Genomic DNA, 22,219 nt, shown 5'->3' with positions numbered 1-22,219 from the left:
TACGACTTGATAACTGAAAGGTTCCTTTGTACACCAGGTCCTTAGACCGAACTTTTTGAGCGCTTTTTTTATCGTTCAATAAACAATATTTAACACTAGTTTAATTGAGGTACAATTTTAATTAGCATTATAGATTTCAACATTTTAGAACCATTCAAAGCTTGTTTCTAAAGTACGCTTATACTTTCAATTTAGTCTTTTTCACTCCAATAAAAATTTAAGAAAAATCCTTTGTTTTAGATCACTGCATAGACTAGATATTTTAGTAATATAGTATGCAAAGTAATCTTTTTAAGTTATAAGAGGTACTCCTTAATGTTTTATACTTATCTAAAAAGTGTATTATTTATGATAAGTAATTAGTTTCAAATATGATATTGATTGCACTTAAATATCAACTTGTAACTCGAGATTGTTTGTGCACACTAAAAAGCATACATATTTTGTTTTTTGGCAGACAGTGATAAAGAGTTTTAATAATGAAAAAAAAAATTAAGCGTTTAAACAAATTTTTGAATATATTTTTTTTACTTTAAAGTATAATTAATGACAATAAGCATAGAAATTTATGTAGTTTTCCTACATAAAATTTTTAATTTACAAAAATTGTTTTATTTATAAGACGTCAGAAATTTTTTTATAGCTACAAATTTTAAAAATATGTTTAAACTGTCCTAAACTTAAGTTTATTTTACGCTAAGGAAACTTTTGTACCCTAAAGTTTAGGAGAGCACAAGTAGAGGTATTTTAAACATTGTAAGTATTACAAGTAGAGATGGCCGCTTCACATAAAATGCTGCAGTCTACTAAATGTAATAAAAACCAAAAATGTGTTTAAAATATCATTAATAAATGATAAAAATCTGAGATTTATTGGTAATTTAAATGTTGCTTGTAAAATAATTCTCGTCAAACACCGAAGGAAGAAAATTTGAACAGAAATTTTTTAAATAAGGATTATAAAACTTGAATTTTTGTGCTTCGAATAGTTAAAAAGATAGTCGTGATTACTAAACTTTTTACATCAAAACTAAAACCAAACATTCAACATATGCCTTTTAGTGATATTTATGGAAAAGTGAATAGTTAATTTGAAACTTACCTACTTATAAAATGTTTATAGTCAAAGCATTAATAATAGACAGTTTTAGTTTTTGAGAATCTATGATTGCCGCATGAAAATTGAATGTTTTAATTGATTAACAATACAAGTTTTACATTTAAATACAAAACTATATTTTCATTACAAAAATTAACATGTGAGTTTGTTAGCTTTAAAAGTTATAAAGTTTATGAAATAAGTTTAAAGGTTTTGTCTTAATATATTTATGATAAATTTTTAATACAGCTTGCAGCCTGATAAGTATTTAGGAGTTTGCTGTACAAGATGTTTTCTAAGAAGTACTTTAAATTAAAATTGTATTATAATAATTAAATAAATGTATTTTTCTTTTGACTTGCTTAAAGAAAAATACGAACTTGTTTTAATTGTAAGTTATTTTTGAAAGATCAATAAAAAAGTTAAATAAAACAAGAAATAACTAAATGATGATTAAACAAAAAATCTATACTATTTTTAAATTAACAATTTTTAAAATACATGCCCTTTGTAGTAAACTAAAATGAATTATTAATTTACTCAATACTTTAAAGTCTGATAGCCATATACTTTTGTAAGAATTGAATAATTCATTAATACTTTTCTATAGACGCTATTTAAATTTTTTTTATGACATACTTTTCTCACGTTAATGTTTGAGAAAATGTAAACTATGTATTGTTAACAATATTTAAAAATGAAATGTATAAATAGCATTAATTTTTGGTACCCTACTAAGGATAAACATTATTGTTCAATGCTTCAAAGACTTCTTTAAAAAAGTCTTTATTTTGTTATTATGTAGCAACCATATTTAATATAAAACTGTTGTAATAAAACGTATGAACCCTATTTTTTAATTTTATTCAGGTACACTTGACTTCAGTTTGCTTGTTTGCGTTTTCATAGTCAACTGTTCTTTTTTTTTCATTTAGAATGTTCTTTTTTTTTGGAGGCAGTACAATCGATTTTTCTTAATTTATCTTAAGAAGTTGCTTTTTATTTCGTTCTTTTATCATCACATTCAGGAAAAAACTTTATCACTTTAATAGTTATGATTTTATTAGAATTTTACAAAATCATCTAATTCATTTTTTTATAGAATAGAAGTTTTGTACCATGTTAAAGTAAATACAAAGTATTAAAATTGTTTGATTTTAAATGTGTTGATTTTTTACTATCTTTTTGCTTTATTAACTAAACTTTTTAATTAATACACTTTATAAAACTAATAAGTAAATTGGTACTCTAATACAATCAGTTTTGTTGTATGTTCTTTAACAACCTTATTCTTTACTTTGCATACAGCAAAACTAATTAAGATGTTAAAAATCTAATAAATACATACCGTAAAATCTAGTATTATGAAGTCTAATCAAAATAGAAAAACTTCTTAGCAGCAGATTTAAACTTAAACTTAAAAGTTTTAATTACTAGACCTGCTTCTCATACACTTACGCATAGCTTTACTTAATAAAAGTTTATAACCAAAATGAGTATTTTGATTAATTGTTCTCTTAATATTTAAAAAAATAAAATAAACTTTTAAGATAAAACTTTTAAGATAAAATGACTACTATTTTTAGTATAAAACATCGTAAACGTTTTTTATTAACTTTATTAATGGTAAACTTATAAAAATATAAAAAATAAAATCTCAAATTAAATGCTAAATACAATATTTTTTTTAGTTTGCGGAGCTACGTAACAGATAACTGTATATTATTAAACTATAACCAAAAAGCTCAGATTAGATTAAAAACGTTAAACTTGTACAAGAAATATTTATGAAAATTGTGTTGCAGTTTTTAGGTCCTTTTTATACTTTTTAAAAACAAATTTTACAAAATTTTTGAAAGGTTTCCATAATACAAAATTTTTTAAAAGTTTTTTATGGGTAAACAATTGAAAATCTTAATAGATTTGAGATATATTGTTGAAACTACAGTTATTTTCTAAAAATATTTAGCGGACTAAAGCAATGGTTTCTTAAAGCTATCTCTGTCTGATGAGTCCTAGCAGGACAAAACCGGATTAGGTTGTTTCGAAATCTGTTGCTGATGGTCGTACTGTGCAGTCTATTGCTTATTTCTAAAGATAACAAATCTAAAATAGAAAAAAAAAATTTATTAAAAGTCTTTGATTTTGAAAAGCTGAAAAAAAGAGAGTTTTTAGTTATTACCAGCACTTAAAAATATACTTTATCAAAGAAGCTGATATTATATGTGTACTAAATTAAAAAAAGTAGCCAACCATAATAAAAAAATATTACATTATTTGAACTTTGTACTTTTTGCGCAACAAACAAACTTTGTTAACCAATTAAAAGATCATTAACGTTTTAATTGCTGCAAGTGTAAATAAACAAAAGCTACCTCTTTATATGAACTATTGAAAATTGATTAATGTGGCTTTAGTTAACTTGACATATACTTATTAAAGCAAGTTCCCTATAACAACGCTTTCTTTACATTTTTAGTACATAGGCTTGAAAAATTGCTTGACTAGTTTTAGATAAACCGAAAGGTGTTAAACTATATTATTTTTAAGTTTTACTGTTTACTGTTTTTTTTTATCGTCCTTGAATTTAAATTAGATGACGATGCGTTTCATAACCAAGCATTGTAATAAAATATTTTCCTTCAAAGCTTGTTTTTACAAATTTATTTTTAAACATAAGTCAACAGTTTTATGTAAATCTAAAATCTAGGTAACTTCACTTCATAATGTCAAGTTTTGTGTTTTTTATTTACTCTCTATATAAACTATTACTTTTTTTGTTGTTCATTAACAAACTTTGATTTTATTTAGCATTGGTTAGCTTAAAAAAACTTGTCAAATTTAGATTATTGTATAAAAAACAGTAAAGCTAAAGGAAAGAAACATTATTATATATTTTATTAGAAAGGTTCATAAATATTATCGAATCCATAATATTAGACTAAAACAAAAACAAGGTCTATAAAATTCTGTAAAGTTTAAAACAGCTTCGCTTTTGTAAAAGTTTGTTTGAAGTCCTAATTATATTTTTATTAATAAACAATTTTTTGTCAGTTAAAAAACTTATACATATAAAAATTGGAATCTTGACTGCTTAGAATAATTCAAAACATTATTAAAATTAATAAAAGTAGAATATAACAAATTTATGTATCAATAATTTCTTAACAATTTGTACTTTTATGTTAGGAAAGTAACAAAATAATCTGACTGAAAGATTCTACTAAATAAAATAAATAAATTTTGTGTTAGTAGCTGTTATAAGGTTTTATTTTGTGATTGTTTTAAAAGCAAGTTATTTTGCAAATTAAAAACAAGTTTCTATCAACTAATATACAATATTAATGAGATCCTCAGTTTTATTAAATATTTTGTTGAAATAGATTCATTTGCATTTGAAAAATATAATATAATTCTATTTGAATAATATGTTTATTATAACTAAGAATCTCATTAGTATTAATTAAATTTTTTTTTAACATTGTATTATGAAAAAAATATTGAATTTATAAATTTGTATTATTTCTTCCTGAATGCAACTTAAAAATTTTTATTGCTATTCTTAAACTAAACTAAAAGTACAAAGCTTAAAAAAAACAAAAAAAAAAAAATTAATGCTTACAAAAAGTTAAACTAAAATAAGTAACTAAAAAAGTAGAATAAATAACAAAAGTTTGTTTCCCTACAAATTGCTTCTTGTCAACCACATAAAGTCCTGCGTCTTCCTGTCTGAGTTCGGATCGATCATCACGTTTATCAGACTTGATTTAGGGACTTCCCCTCCACTTTCATTCAAACTTTTCGTCAGAGCTTCTTGCAGCTGCTTGGCGTTGGTGCAGTAGTAACCGCTGCCTCCAAACGCCTCGATTATCCGTTCGTACCTCGTGTTCGGTTGCAAGAAGGTGGGCATGGAGCGCAGTGCGACGTCTTCCGTCGTCTTCAGCTCTACAAAGTAGTCTTCTGGACATCCCTGAAAAGTTTTATTTTCAAAGCATAATAGGTTTATCAAAAGAATGATATTCAAGTTGTTAGTTTAAGATACTGCAAAGCATTTTATAGATTTACTAAAATTTAATTGTGTTTCAGCAGTAAGCTAAGAATTTTAGGCCTGCATTTATCTATTTGAACTAGTATGGTGCTTAATTAGCTTATAACATTTAAAAAAGAACTTTTAGGTGTTTAGCTAAATAAAAAAACTTTTAAGACATTGTTACTTCAAGTTAACCTGTTTTTGATTTGTTTTTATTAAACATTATACTTATTAAAATTAAAAAGCTTTGAAATTAATATGTGAAAATTGATGAAAACCGGATCACAAACTTGTGAAATGCCGTTATTGTTGACAACAATATAAACGATGGGCAGCTTGTATCTGCACGAAGTCTCGACATCCATCCCTGAAAAGCCGAACGCGCTGTCACCTTGGATGCAGACGACCTTGTGAGCTTCACGTCCCTCCTTGGCCGCCTCGTCAGCAGAGACCAGTGCGGCAGCAATCGCAAACCCAACTCCGACGCCCATCGTTCCGAAGGTACCTGCGTCCAACCTTCTTTTTGGCAAGTGGTTGAAAATGGTCGACCTGATAAAAAAATGTTTCTAATGCATTCTATAATCTTTTAGCGTAGAGATTTGGAGACTATTGAGTTAACTATTTTTTATAAAATAGTTAGTTTTACAGCCTTGAATTTGTTAGATTTACATGATTTTTACCTACTGATGTCCATGGTCTTCGAGCCTTCGCTGATGACGTAGGCATCGTTTGGTAACAGTTTTTCTATGACGTCAAACATGGCGTAGTAGTTCATAGGTTCACTCTTGTCCTCCGCCATATGTGACGTCATCGCTCGATTCTTGTCAATTTTCTCCTGCATTAATTAATATATGAAGCTAGGCAGAAACAAGTGCATTTGATTTTTTGTTTGAGAACTGTTTACAAGAACTCCAAAAAGATATAAAAGTTTGGTTTTTGTAACAGCTACATATTTTGAAATGAAAATTTATAAAGTAATACCTGTAGAGCCGACCACCACGGACTATGTTTAGGAAATTTATAGGTATTTTTTAGGGAAGCAAACTGATTTAAAACCGCCGAAATGTCTCCTTGAATGGCAACGACGGAATCGACGCTATTGTTTAGCTCTTCTGCGCAAATGTCCACCTTTTTTTAAATAAGGAGGTACTAAGAATGTCTGTTGTCTTTTAGCAAAAAAAGATTGAAAACTTTAAAATACAAATATTCACCTGCACCACTTTTACGCTGGAGGAAAAGCGCGGCGGGCGGCCGAAGTGGAGTTGCCAGTTGAGTCTTGCACCTAAAAGTAGTATGACGTCACACTGAAGCAAGGCGCGTGACCTAGCAGCAGCGACGCAGTTTGGATGCTTGTCACTAATGACGCCCTTTCCCATTGGCGTCGGAAGAAAAGGAATATTGTGTCTCTCGATGAACTGCTTGGCGAGTTCGGAAGCGCCTGCGTACGCAACCCCTTTGCCTATGACGACCAGGGGACGTTTAGCCGCTGAAAGCTCGTCAAAGGCCGACTGCACGAGCGAGGGATCGGCGAAAATTTGAGGCTTTTGCGGAATCTTGTTTGAAAATACGAGCTTGTCGTCGGTGGTCTCCGCATTGACGAAGTTTCCCGGGATGTCCACGTACGTCGCTCCTGGTCGACCGTACATGGAAACTCGCACAGCCTTTTCAATGACTTGAGGAATGAGAGACAGGGATGTTGGTCGGCTTGAAAATTTGCTGTACAAGCGGCAAGCTTCGACTTGGGGGAATTCCTGAAAAGCCCCCAATGTTTGCTGGTCTTCGTCGCTGCTGCCGCCGATCACCATGATTGGCCAGCAGTTTTCGTTTGCATTTGCCATCCCACCTTAAGTATTTTGAAACAAGTTATTTTATTATTTTTTGTCTTTACATCAACAACTAATTAACTACTAAACGAAGTTAAAAAAACACTTTTTTATTACTTTCCCAAATATAGTTCAAACTTTACATATAAAAACATAAGAACAAAAACTTACTAAGATTAGTGGCAAATGAATTGAAAAAATTTTTAAGGTTAATACAAAAATTCCAACCTAAAGCGTGGATGAGTCCCGGTCCGCTGACCACCAGACAAACTCCGGGTTTTCCCGTCAAATAACCGATTGCACCTGCTGCATATGCAGCTGTTTGCTCGTTTCTCATACCTGTAAAAATTGTTGTAAACTTTTGTTTTCTTTTGGTCACTTAATTTTTATAATGAACAGTTAAGCGAAGATAGTATACATGTGAACTTCAAAAACCTTTTTAAAAGGATATATTGTTTTAGAGTTTTAAAAAGTACTTAAAGTATAACCAAAATTAAATGTTACTACAATTAAGAATTCCAAATAACTTAGATAGATACTTTATAAAAGAAAATTTAGTTATATAAACTAACATTTAACTTAATTAAAAAATACTTATTACTTTTATAAACTATCATTAAATAAATTTACGTGTAGTAAAAAGTTTACTTCACTTGAACTATCAAAATAACATCTAATTCATACTAATTTATTTACTATCTAAAATCTACTATGAAAAATTAGTTACAGAGCACAAACCTTAGTTTTTATATGTAAAAAGTGTGGAAAGCTTATTAGTTTAAGTTATATGAAGGTCAGGCTATAACAAAACTAAGCCACATCCTTCTTATTATAAAGCTTTTTAAAATTACAGTTAGCCGAATACTTAGTTTGGTATTAATACACTTATTTGTTTTTTCTTCTACCACATTTATTAAAAACTTTAAGCTTAAAATTTTAAATGTTTTTCAAGGGTGATTATCAATGCCATTAATAATTTTATATATAAAATACATAAAAAATAAAATAAAACAAAAAAAATGTTTAGAATTTGTTTAGAAATAAATAATAAACAAAAGACAACTTTATTGAATTTTTTAACAAAGCAAAAAACTACATTGATAAGGTTAAGAAACAACCTTTTTTTCGATAAGCTGGATGCTAATCAGAAATTATTCTATTTTTTTAACTTACTAGTTTATGATGAATTGTCTTTAAAAGCGCAAAAAATTTAAACAAAATTTACCAATGTACTTTATGCCCTCCTGTTGCACTGCCATTCCGATTTCGATGACGGGGAAGCCCACAACCCCAAACACATACTCAATATCGAGGTTTTTCAGAGTTCGCGCAATTATCTGCGCCCCAGACAAAGTTTCAACATCTGACATTTTAAATATTTCAGGTTAAGTACTCTACGTTTTAAAGTATTATTTTCAGTGTATACGCAATAAACATGGAAGAATAATAGTTTAATTTTTTTCTACGTTGCTCTAAATTATTTTCTCAGAAAAAACAAAAAGTTATCATGAAATTTTTTGACAAGCTCGATAATTTTACTAATTAATATTCATGTTATATGATTGATTTGAAAATCTTTTTTTTTAACTATGTACTAAAAGTTTTGTGTCTGTCTAATTCTAAATAATACTCTTACTTCTGTTTTTTTTTAAATCTGTATAAAGCATACTCTAGTAGCTTTTTTATGATATTATAATGAATACTTTGATATCATTAGAATATATCTGCTATGAAAAATTAGTTACGGAGCACAAACCTATTTATATAGCTATATACACCGAAGGAAAATTATATCTAGTTGATCATAGTGATTAGAATTTAAACTAAGCAAAACAAAAAACGTATTTCTAAAATCTAATATTTTCTTGTATTTCTGTTCATTGAAATAATTGCTATCTGTAATAAAATTATTAACAATTATTTAAAATCATTAATAAAAATAAATGAAAAACTCAACTATTATACTTTTATGTTCTACTAAAAACTAATAAACTAGTTTTATATTTAAGTACAAACTTTTAAAACATCTTTTTGTTTTTAATTGTATAAACTAGTAATGCTTTTATTTATTTCCTTTTGTTAAAATAACCATTGTTATGGTATTAACTATCACACTGACAAGCTGTGATTACATAAACAGTTTTTATGCTGCATTAAAGCTGTAGCGCAGCAAACAGTGTGTTAAATATTAACTAGTATGAAAAGTATCATTTACATGTTAGCGTATAAAGTACTTTGAGTCTGTTATTTTGTGTTCGTGTGTGGCTTTCTAAACAAACTAACCTAGAGTTTGGAACAAAAACAAAGTTTTTTTCTTAAACTAAAGTTTATCAATTATCTATTTAACGTGTCAATTTAGTGCAAAAAATGTAAAAAATATTTTATGACTTCTGCATGAAGATATGGGATTAAAAAGTCTCCACAGAGACAAAAACTAGATGTTAGAAAGAGATGCTAGAAAGAAAATTAAATGAATATATAAATTAATGCTTTAAATTATAACCATATATACATAAGATTTTTCCACCTATATAGTTCTTTTTTGGTAATAGTACACGATTCTAAACAAAATTAGTCACAAATGTTTGTTTGGTTTAATTATTTGTTATTTTTGAGACTAATTTAATGCTGAAAATATTAATTATTATTTATAATGTATTTTGAATTTAAATCAAGTATTTTTAGTGGATTAAAATAGCTTTTATAATAATTTCCATTTTATGTAAAAATCTGAATACAATATAAAATCTGATTAAAAGTTAAAAAATTAAAACTTAAAAGTTACGCAAGTGAAATACAGTTTGAGTTTTTTTTAAACCTAAAAGTATTGTTCAAAAGAATACCTAGGTAGTTAACAAAATTTTTCTTAAGTACAGCAGTAATTTTATTTTGGTTTTTAATTCTCTTTTGTAAAAAGAGTTTAAATGCATTCATGATTTATGTATATAGCTCATATATATACATACACAACAAACTCGTGCACTTTATATTATACTATTCTTTGTTAAGTATTTAAAAATAGCAAAAAAACTTTTGTTAATGAATTCTACGTTGCTAATAAGTTTTATGAAATACACGTGAAAAAACGCAAGACCAATTTTTTTTTCAGTAAAATACTAATAACTTCTTTATAATAGTTTAAAATCTAAAAAAAAATATGTATAATCGAGAATGTTCATAAAAAAATGTTTGATGAAAAATAAAAACCTTTGTTAAGTATTTGAAAATAGCAACAAGACTTTGTTAATAAATTACACGTTGCTAATAAGTTTTATGAAATACACGTGACAAAACCTAAGACCGAGGTTTTTTTTTCAGTGAAATACTAATGACTTATTTATAATAGTTTAAAATATAAAAAAAAATATGTATAATCGAGAATTTTCATAAAAAAATTTTGATGAAAAATAAAAACCTTTGTTAAGTATTTAAAGATAGCAACAAGACTTTGTTAATAAGTTCTACGTTGTTAGTAAGTTTTATGAAATACACGTGACAAAACGTAAGAACGAGGTTTTTTTTTAGTAAAATACTAATAACTTATTTATAATATTTGAAAATCTTTTAAAAAAATATGTATAATCAAGAATGTTCAAAAAAAAGTTTTGATGAGAAATAAAAACTTTAAGAGTTTTAATAAAAAAAAAAAACTAACGATGTCATAGTTTTTGAAAAAAAAAAGGATTTTGTTAAACTAACATTGTTTTTTTTTCTTTTTTGAAAACAAAAATAAAACAAACCGATAATCTAGGTTTTGTGTATATAAAAATCTAGCATATAATAGTTACATTTAATACTATATATCTTAAAAACTGTCATGAAATTTTTGTCCATTATGTGTTTTTAAAAGTGAATAGTTTCTAATAAATTTTGTAAGAAACCACATCTAAAAGCGCATTTTTTCATATGTTAATGATAGTTAATGAATTTTTAAACAACTGTTATAGGCTAATTTTACTTGAATTGCTTTATCTATAAAAGTACTAACCTTACTTAAATAAATAAAGTATTTTTATCAAAAATACAATAAAAATTTATAATTAGTATCATCAAAATTAGAAGTAAAATTTATTTTACAAAAACAGGTTCAGCTCTAATTTTAAAATATATATTTTTTTTTTTCAAGAATATTTAGGCTCTAGAAAACAAGTCTTTACGATAATTAAAAATTTCTTAAAGTACCCGTTAAACTTAAAAAACCTTGGTATTTAAACATTGAAAAAAATTGAAAAAACAACATTAGCATAAGTTTGTATATCCTATAAAATATAAGTAACTTATTTTCCTAGAATTATATAAACAAGTTTTTTGAATGAGTTTAAACGTTTAATTAATAAAAAATTAAGTTTAGTGAGTTCAACAGATTTTTTCGAACAAAAAGAAAATTAAGTAGAAGAATAGTATTATTTAATTAAACACATCCCTCTACCTATAGTTTTTGACCAATTTAAATTTTGCAGGCTACCCATAGTTAGTTTTAAAGCCATTTGAACATGAAACATTTTATTATTACGAATAAAAATAACTAACTATCTAATAACGGAATTTTCTATTTCTTTTTTCAATAATAATTATTATACCTTAATTTTCAAATGTGATTTATAGATTTTGATCTTAAAAAAAAAGATAAACTATTTTTGAAAATAAAATAAATAACTTTTAAAACTCTGTACTAACTCAACCTTTCTACCTTTAAAAGCATAGATCCGTCTCTTCTTCATATTATCTATTTTTCAGCATTAAAAACTAATTATTACTGCTTTAAAAAACTTAACAAATTTAACTCAGTTTATTCGATTTTGATAGTTATAGTACTTATTGCTTAGTTTTTCTTAAGCTAGGTTCTATAGTAACTCATATTGATGATTCAAAAAATTTGAAATTGACCAACATGGATTTACTGTTAATGTTTTCTTTGGTTCTTAGAATAAAGTTAAAACTAAGAGAACACTAAACTGCATAAAAAATACAAAGTTATTTGAATAAAAATAGTTGGGAAAGTTAATAGTTTTCTTTTCCATCAAAATGTTATAAAAAACATTAGTATATTATGTAGATATGTATATAAAAGATGCACTTGAGCATTATTGAGCAGACTGCAAGCTTTAATGTCAATACAAAAATAGCTTAATAATTTTAATAATTGTACATAAAAGTTGTTTTATCTATATATACTATAGTTTAACAAAATACTTTACCCTTACTAGTTTTAAATAGTTTATTAGTGTTATTAAAAGTAGTAACAATTATGATAATGAAAATTTATTTCTTATATATTTTTAGTAGAAAAAATGTCAAAAACAAACTTTATTTAATCTACGTAAATTTATCAAGCTAATAAATTTTTTATTAGTGTTAGTGTACTTCAAATTTATTTACATTTAAAAAACGTCTTATGCTATTCTAAGCTTAAATACTAATTTTATTTATTTATCACAGTTTTTCTACTTTGATAATGAATAAAGTATGTAGAAATGCATCAACAAGTTTTGATAGTTTACAAAAGGTAGCTTGTATCTATTTTAAATGGTATTTGAAAGTCGATATATCTCTGACAGTGCTGTAAAACAAATATAAGTTTAGCAAATTTAAAAGTATTAAAAGAAAAACTAATGTTTTTATAGTTAAACAACAGTGTAATTCTTAATCAAAAACTTACAAGCTATCTTACACTAATTGTTTTTACGGCTATTTTAATCATTTTGTTAACATATAATTAGCTAACATTTCAAAGTAAATTCTAAATACTTTATAACAGGTAGTCAAATTATAATAAAACTAGTTCTGGCTAAAAAATATTTTTTTTTAAACTAAGAATCATTTTATAAAGCTGTTATTATTAATTCTCTCATTTTAATTTTACATTTGTGGATTTTCTTTTATTGTGACGTCACAATCAGTACAGCAAACAGAAGCTTCAGTAGATGGTTTATAAACGGACATCGCATTGAATGTACAGCTTTGCGCAGCGGCGATAACGTAACCAATGAGGTTTATCCGAGGTGCGTTTATTGCTAGTTGAAAACTATACCCAATACCCCGCCCTTTGTCGATGAAAGACTCGACTCTGAGGCAATTTCTGCAAGATGTCTACCGGACATCTTCATATTATTATTCATCATTGTAGCTACTTTTATAAAACTGAAAAACAAGCAGCTAATTTAAATAAACATTTAAATTGGTATTTATTTAAATCTAATGGCAGCCTAAGTATTTTTGGTTGTCTTTTTTGAGTATTTGTTTCCATTTATATTTCATTTAAGCTTAGTACGGAATTTTAATTTATGAAATGGTTTTAGGGAAAACCTTTAGGTTTAATAATAAAGACATATTTATAATTAAAATACCTTACAGTTTTCTAATGTTTTATATCTTTAAGTTTATTTATGTTAAACAAACTTTTTACTAAATGAAGAGTTGCTAAACATGAAAAATATATAACAAATTATTAAGTAAAAGTATAATGCAGATATTTATGACAAGACAATAAGAATGACGAATGCGGGAATTACTAAATGTCATAAAAAACAGTCATTTTCATAGTAACTTGCACTTATAACTTTCTCCATCGTGAATCTCCGAACTTCAAAAAATAAGTGAGCTATTTAATACAAAAGCAAAAAAATGTATTATATTATAACTAAAGTTACTAAAAAATTTTTATGACGTTTTAAAACCAAAACAATATATATTTTTGCGAGACAGGTCAGTTTCGCACGAAGGATCACTTTTGGAGTACTTTAGATAAAGCTAATTACAATTGTTTAACTTAAAAATGGTTAAAATTTAAAGTATATATAAATAAAATAAAATGATTTAGATTGAAATAAAAAGTTACATAGGTTTAAAGTTAGAAAGGTATGAAATTAAGTTAATCAAGAATTATTAAAATATAACATTTTTTAAGATTCATTTTTATCTATTTTTATAAACTATTAACTAACAACTTTAAATTATTTTTAAGTTTTTATTACGCTTTAATCGTCATTTTTGTACTTAATGTTTTAAAATGGTACTAAAAGTTCTAACTATAAATCATTAAATGTATTACTATATTAAAGCTAACAAACAAACTTATACAAGCATTACACAATTGCTTTAAAGTTGTTAATAAAGTTAAGTTCGTTGGTTTTTACAAAAATAAATAACAGGTATATATACATAATTATATAACCGATTACATGTTTAGTTGTCAGTTATACTTAAAAGCTTTATGATAAGTATAAAGCATAAAAAAGGACATAATTTAGAATTCTTGGGATGCTTTGATCTAGAGCTTGAAGCTTTATCAATAGAGTCATTTTTCGTTAATTTTTAGTTTTTAAAAGAACCAAAACGTAACTTTATTTTTTCTAATTAGCTAACTTTTTCAAACAACTTCAACGTCTGAAAGTTGTTTTCGAGCAAATAACAAAGTTCGCGTTTCTAGTGGACTAGCAGTTTTAGAAGCTATACGTTTTAGGTAATAAAAAATACTTTACTTTCTGTTTAATTACTAAATAGGTACAAATTTTTTTTTGTTATAGCTTCTACTTTTAAGATGGTCTTGAAATTTTAAGTTTTTATTTTCTTGAATGCATAAGCACAAGACAATAATTAAGTCGCATCTACATTATTTTTAAAGTGAAACAATAAAAGCAAGTCATACAAACAAAAAGTTTGATACTTAATTTTGTAATATTTTTTGTTTAGTTTTAACTTTTAAGATTACAACTTAGAGATAAGGAGAATAATATCTCTTCATTTTATTTTATTACCATAACAATGTTTCATTAGTTTATACAATTTAAATGATTCAGTTTATTAATAAAATCTGTAAAAATTAATGTTAGCATAAAAGAAGACATTAGTCTAAACTTGAAATAAAATTGGAAATAAGGTATAAAGACAAACAAAATAAAACTATTAATTTAGAAATAATAATTTTGCAAAATTTAAAAACTAACAGGCGAAATTCTTGTTTTTCTAATTAATTCTTCTAAAACTAATTTTAATAAACACCTAATTCAAATTTAATTTCATTTATAATAGGAACAAAGTTATAATTTTCATTTAGTTTAAACATTTAAAAAATATCTGTAAGTTTTTGTTAAATTGTAAACTTTATGCTATAATGTCGTTGCTTAAGTTTACTGTATGTTACCTATGCCATTTATGCTTATTTTTAGATTTCACACATGACTAAAGAAACCTAGGACCTCTTAGCTTAATATTAATTGTAACCTATTAGTCAATAACTAAACAAAAATACAAGCTGTGATTCGTAGAGTATAACTTTATTTAAGAAACACAAAACATTAAAAAGTGAATTTATTAACTAAAACAAATAGGTTTTGTCCAATCGAAAATGCCCAGAAAATATCTTTATTGCCTTTGAGTAATAAACTTCTAAAAAGTACTAGGATTAATTTTTAAAACTGCAGCAGTAAAACACAACGGTAAACGTCTTTGAAAATGCTGTAAGACTTCTCATACCATTTGTTTGCTTCAACAATGTATTTGAAGGTTTTCGCTTTGCTAACTTCATTGTCTCTCTTGTTGTTGCTGAACATGACGAGGTCGTCTCCTATCGAAAGAACGTCGTTATGATGCAAAAACAGGTATTAAAACTGAGCGGGCGGCTGCTTCAACAAAACAAATCTCTCACACTTGCAATCGTACACTTCAGGATAATTGTGTTTAGAAAAATCACCGACCGCTCCGACTACGAACAGCTTGTTTCCCATGGCAACCGAACTGATTCTCATGCTCGGCAAACACGCCCACCTGTCAGCCACGTGGTCGTATGCTTCGACGCTGATCCGTCAGTACCGCAATTAACGACGATTTTGCCTTAAAAAAATTAAGTTGCCAGCAACCTTCAAGAAACTATTCTACACTCACTCTAGTAAGTAGTCTAGTACTCTACACTCAGTTATTTATTGATTTTCCTAGCTCCGTTAAAGTGTGTTAACCCGTTAACACACAGAAACATGTTTTAGTGTAATAAAGAAAGAATACAAACCTACGAAAAAAAACTGTTTAATTTGTTTTTATTATATATTCCAGTGAACTTTTCGCTCAGATCTTTGTTAACAAACGATTAAATTTATATTTTCGAGTAGTTATAACTATGTATAATATAAATATATTAATTTAATGTGTTTCTTGGTAGAAATAATCAGTCCCAACTGGAAATAGCTAGAGAAGTGTTCAAATTTAAAGACTAAAGAAAGTTAACTACTAAAATATGATGTTAAACAGTTTTACTAAAATAAAACAGAACTTTTTCCTTTGATTAAACTTTTAAAAAGCATTTGCAGATTTTGTCTGTTTTACACAACTTGTATTTGTAGTCTAATTTATTTAAATCAATTCATAATTTTTATCTTATTAAAAATACTTGGTGTGTGTTAATGAAATATTAATACATATGTTTTAGAATAAAAAGTAGGTTGAGGTTTCAAATCTAATTTATAAAAACACATTTTTTATCGTCATGTTTTTTACTTTCAATACTTTCTTGTTATATGGTTTAGTATAAACAACGGCTACTTAAAAATGACATGATTTTTTGAGGAAATAGTCACTTTGCAGAATTCATTTATATAATTTTAACTTTAATAATATTGTAGCATAACTAAAACAAACCTGATTCTATTTTAAACAAGTATCAATGAAAAGCTTAACTTTAAAATAACTAAACTTGTGATATAATTACAATTAACCTAAATAAAATTAAAGCAGAAGTAACAATGGAATTAGAGGTACGTAGGTAGTTTTAGTTTAAATAATACAATTTTTCGATCGTAGTTTTGAGAAAGACTAAAGGAACTTTGAAAAGTTTCAATAAGAAAAACAAGCGCACATACTTACAGTATAATAAGCGTTTAGCAACATAAAAGACGAAAGATTATTTTCTTAATGATTGCTTATGATGTTATAAACTTACACTTACAATAAAGTATTTAAATGACTGATGTGGTACTTGATTAGAATTGAATTTCAAGTAAACGTTCTCAGATTTTGTTAGACTTATATACGTAGAGCAAGGATCGATAGTCTTTAATAAGTATTAAATCATAATAAATTAACATTGAACAGAGTCTTAGATGGGTCACTGTATTCAGTAAAATTTGTAATAATAACTTTTTATTTAAACAATGATCAAGATACAATAAAATAATCATGTCGTTGACACAATGTTTTCTTTAAAAAATTTCTCAGCATACGTAATCTTTGTTATAAGTTTTAAGAGGTTAATGTTGTACAGTTGGTTCAAAAAGTTATAAGTCACGGCCCGGGGCTAAGCTTTTAAAGTGAGATAGTACACACTTTACTTATTAAACATTTTCTATGGTAGATTTAAACAAAACACTTTAGAAACAAAGTAAATGTCGACTTTTGTTTTATAGCATTTGTTTACTTTAATATACATAAAAAATTGTATCTATAAAAATAACAGTACGTAATTTTCAATTTTATTTAATACTTATCTTTTAACAATAATTTAAATATTTGTCAACACTAGTTTTTGCTTTTAAACAACTTGTATTGAATCTTCTTAACTTTCTAGCTTAAATTTATCTTTAATAAACTTTTTTTTTAAATTTATTTATATAACACCTTGACTTTGTCAGAATTGAAAAGGCATACACAGCTTGTGCAGTCTTTTTTGATTTAAGTAAAGCATTTGATAGTGTGGATAGAAATAACTTACTAAGAAAACTGGAATGTTATGGTGTAAGAGGCAATATGCATCTACTAATTAGTTCATAACTTGATGAAAGAAAACAGTTTGTTAGTATTGGAGTATATGAGTCAACCTGTGAAAAAGTTCAAGTTTGGGTACCACAAAGCTCAGTATTATGACCGTTGTTATTCCTAGTACATTTAAATGACTTACAAAATAATACTAGTCTTAACGTCCTCAACTTTGCCGATATTACAATGTTATACAAAACATTCTCAAAAGACACATACCTAAATGACAGTAATAATTTTAATAAAGAAATTAGTAAAGAATCAGATTGGCTTGTAGTAAACAAACTCAAACTAAACCTTGATAAAACCAGAAGTATGCTTCTACATCAATCAAAAAATAGTTTTTGGAGAAATAAAGATCTTAATGTAAAAATAGGTAAAACAATAATTAAAAAAAAAAGTTATAAATATTTAAGAATTATTATAGATAGAAACTTAAATTGTTTAGAATTTATAGAAACTATAAAAACAAAACTACAAAAAACATTGGGTGTATTATAAAGAACAAGACATTTCTTAAATGAAAAAGCATTATAATTAATCTTTAATTTTTTGTTTATGAGCAACGTTAGATATGGTTGATTGTGCAGGGGAAGAGCAAATAAAAAATGTATAAATAATATCAATGTTCTTATAAACAGAGCAATTAGATGGATACATTATAAGAAATATGATGATAGTGTTAAAAAATTAAAAACAGAAAAAAAAAATGTTGTAAATATGTTTTTATACAAATTAGGTCTTTTAATGTTTAAATTTAACAATAATTTGATACTAGCTAGCTTTAATGATTACTTTAAAAGTGTTAAAAATATCTATAATTATTATACGAGGTCTTCAGAAACAAATTATTTCCTACCTAGATTCAACAACAAGAAAGGTCACAAATTGGGAGCGGGTCAGAATGACACAGCGACAAAATGACACGGTCGTCAAATAGACACGGTGCGTCACTTTGGCACAGCGACAAAACAACACGGTGCGTCACTTTGGCACGGAGGGTCACTTTGGCGTAGCGACAAAATGACACGGAGGGTCACTTTAGCACAGCGACAAAATGACACGGTGGTTAATAAGGGAGGGAACGATTTGTTGTGAAACTTCAATCTTCATTGGTATGGACAACGATCTTATTTTTCTAGGAAACTTTTCGGTTTCCTGTCTTCTAACCGGTTTTGGAGAATTAGCAACAATCACATTGATTAACTTTTAAAACAAAGATCGCAGGAATTTTTGATTGTGACTTCATAAAATAAAGTGAAACACGTAATGTTTATACCTTCTATTGTCCATCGTCGTACTTATAAACAACATACTTATTTTTAAGCAGTAGCAAGGTGTTAGGTGTGCTTAAAAGCTGTGCTTAATAAACGACAAATAATTATTTAAAATAAGATACACAAGACACACACTTTCAAAAACACTAAATATATTTCAAGCAATTCTCTTCAGTAGAGTACAATGCTAACAAAAAATAAGATTTTACACACTTATATAATAACCAATGGTCATAAAGTAATCAAGAGATAAATAAAAGACAAAAGCAATTAGTAAAAGTTAAAACCAAATAAGTCCATTTTCGTTATAATTAATCTACAGTAAAACCAAACATAAACAAAATGAACAGTTCTTATAAAATGTTACGAAAATAAAGAAACATTTTCCATGATATTCCGGTTAAGGTTGTATACGCATCTAAACGGTCATCTATTTCAGAACATTTAATTAATAATCAAACTTGTCCAAACAATTATAATATAAATAGATTTAAAATTATTTTAATTTGTAGTAATGTTTTTGATTTGATTAAATTAGAAGCCATTTGTATTTTGTTAAGGAAACCTGTTTTATGTAAGCAAAAAGATTTTGACTATACTGTTTCTTTATTTTCGTAACATTTTATAAGAATTGTTCACTTTATTTATGTTTGGTTTTACTGTAGATTAATTATAACGAAAATGGACTTATTTGGTTTTAACTTTTACTAATTGCTTTTGTCTTTTATTTATCTCTTGATTACTTTATGATTATTGGTTATTGTATAAGTGTGTAAAATCTTATTTTTTGTTAGCATTGTACTCTACTGAAGAGAATTGCTTGAAATATATTTAGTGTTTTTGAAAGTGTGTGTCTTGTGTATCTTATTGTAATTAACTGGTCACTTATGTTTCAATATCTAAATAATTATTTGTACCAAACAACATTCACAAAGATGCAAAGGCAGCAACTTTTTTAACAAAATACGACTGCCAAAATTAAAGGGAATTAATTATGATTTCTTTCGAATGGAAAAACTTAAACACAGTTTTGTACTAGAACTTGAAACGAGTAATAAAAATTAGAAAATGACTTGCCATTTTACGACTAGAAAGATAGAAACTCATATAAACATATTTTTCAAACTTCAACAACATTCTGATTTAAAAAAAAATCTATATTTTAGAAGAATCATTCAGCACATCAAAACAATAAACTAGTAGATGTAAACACAGAGGAAAATTTGTTTTATAAACTAAAACTCAGATGTTATCGAAAACAACTTTTCTGCTGTTGTAATTCTAAATTCTAATGCGGTTCTTATTTTACGTTTTTATGCTTGAAAAAAGTAATACTTGCGCTCTTTTGGCGACTTAATAGGTTGCAATTTTGAAGTAAAATATTGCGTTCCCTGACGATTTACGTTAGTAGCAACATCTTCAAAAAATCATTGTGCACTTGACTTAAAAGATCGAAATTCTGCGCCTCTATGCGACTTATGTTAGTTGCAACATATATCGTGCATACTATTAAAAGTAGTAATGAGTGATTAAAAAAGACTTAGAATAAATCAATAAATACATACAACTTCAAAAACATGTTGATTCTAGGCTGCAGCAGCAATGTTGTATGTATAACCTCTAGTGCTTAATTTTCTTAAAAATTATAAATATATAAATGCGCATGAATGGTCGCATCAGACTCTTAATTTTCTGTCAACTGTTCATGATACTATTTTTAACTTTTTCATAAATTTTAGGCTCCAGGACCGTTTACTTTAATTATTTTCTTTTAGACAAATTTATTATACATTTTCAATACAGAGTTTTAAGTAAACATCATAACTTATTAACTTTTGTTGAATATTTTTTAGTATGCTTTTGGACTTTACATAAATTTGTTTTTTTAACTGCTCGTAATAGATTGTTAAAGCATGTGATTTACGACTCGATAACTGAAATGTTCTTTGGTATAATTTTTCGAGCGATAACCTTTTGTCGTTTAAAAAACAGTAATAACAAAAATTTTATGTTTAAACAAACTACTAGGTTAAAATATTAAACATATTTAATATAACTGGCTAGTTACTACAAAAGCAGCTTAACTCTGTATTTTTAAAAACTAGAGTTAAAACACGCATGACTTATTCTTACAACGAAATAACTCTGTATTAAATTAAATCTTAGTTATTTTTTGTAACAACTCCTGAAAATAATTAATTAAACGCTTAACAAAAAGTACTAAATTTTATTAATTACATAGATATGAAAAATCGTGAAACGTAAAAAATAAAACTTAAGAATATTTTTGTTTTTTTAATATGACTTAAATTTTAAAGCATTATATCATATATAGTTTCAAATGTATCAAGCTATTATAGTTTGGAAAAAATATAATAAATCTTTTGTTTAACTAATAACTATCAACATTTTACAATTTAAAGTTATATTACTGAAGAAGTTTAGTTTTGCTTATAAGTTTGTTAATCCATGCTATAGTGACACACCGTGCCATTTTGTCGCTGTGTCAAATGACGTATCGTGTCATTTTGTCGCTATACCAAAGTTACGTACCGTGTCAAAGTGACGCATCGTGTCATTTTGTCGCTATGCCAAAGTGACGCACCGTGTCGTTTTGTCGCCGTGCCAAAGTGACCCTCTGTGCCAAAGTGACGCACCGTGCCAGAGTGACCCACCGTGTCATTTTGTCGCTGTGCCAAAGTGACGCACCGTGTCATTTTGTCGCCGTGCCAAAGTGATCCTCCGTGTCAAAGTGACGCACCGTACCAAAGTGACGCACCGTGTCATTTTGTCGCTGTGTCATTCTGACACCCACCCTACAAATTACTAGCTTACCAAGGTAGTAAACTGTGGACTGAGCTACCATTATATTAGATATATCCAAGTCATTTTCAGAAGTTCCAAGATGAACTTAAGTTTTTTTCAATAGTGATTATCAAGGTAAGAAGTGATCATTGCTGCTTGTTTATTTACTTTTGTTTAGGGAGTTAATAATAACTGTCATCTAATACCCAAAAAATTTAATTTAAAAGTTGTTTTGTTTGGTTACAATAACAGTGGTTCAGTCTAAATTGCATCATTTTCTATCTGGCTACTCTTTAGAATATTTATCAGGAATACTATTTTGAACTTACTTCAGAACTTTTACAAACTTTCATATACATAAATACTAATTTATATTTCTCTAGTATGCCCATATAAAAGTTAAGTGATAGATGTACTTTGTAAAAGAGAGTTAAGTATGTAA

General features: G+C 26.8%; 1 protein-coding gene and 1 non-coding gene across 2 annotated transcripts; one reads left to right on the top strand and one right to left on the bottom strand.

Moving 5' to 3' along the window:
• Positions 1–4,781: 4,781 nt before the first annotated feature.
• On the bottom strand, positions 4,782–13,053 carry LOC145835442 (2-hydroxyacyl-CoA lyase 1-like). Its single transcript, XM_082943033.1, has 8 exons — positions 13,014–13,053; positions 8,178–8,315; positions 7,181–7,291; positions 6,341–6,972; positions 6,111–6,257; positions 5,810–5,964; positions 5,420–5,678; positions 4,782–5,069 (listed from the first exon to the last, which is right to left on the bottom strand). Exons 1-8 carry the CDS (start codon positions 13,051–13,053, stop codon positions 4,782–4,784), a joined length of 1,770 nt encoding a protein of 589 aa, XP_082799159.1.
• Positions 12,910–13,046, top strand: LOC145837316 (U4 spliceosomal RNA). Its single transcript, XR_014369954.1, has one exon. It is a non-coding gene; the product is annotated as a U4 spliceosomal RNA (small nuclear RNA).
• Positions 13,054–22,219: the final 9,166 nt, after the last annotated feature.

This window comes from Thalia democratica, chromosome 5 (genome assembly GCF_965202585.1).
Source record: "Thalia democratica chromosome 5, ktThaDemo2.hap1.1, whole genome shotgun sequence".
Taxonomy (NCBI): Eukaryota; Metazoa; Chordata; class Thaliacea; order Salpida; family Salpidae; genus Thalia; species Thalia democratica.
The sequence above is the reverse complement of the archived record's forward strand: the minus strand, read 5'-3'. Positions and strand labels throughout refer to the sequence as shown.

Coding starts and splice junctions, on each gene's coding strand:
- LOC145835442 (XM_082943033.1), bottom strand. CDS start 13,053: ATGTCCGGTAGACATCTTGCAGAAATTGCCTCAGAGTCGA. Junction 6,258..6,340: donor CCAGCGTAAAAGTGGTGCAG/GTGAATATTTGT, acceptor ATTTAAAAAAAG/GTGGACATTTGCGCAGAAGA. Junction 5,679..5,809: donor AAGACCATGGACATCAGTAG/GTAAAAATCATG, acceptor TTTTTTTATCAG/GTCGACCATTTTCAACCACT.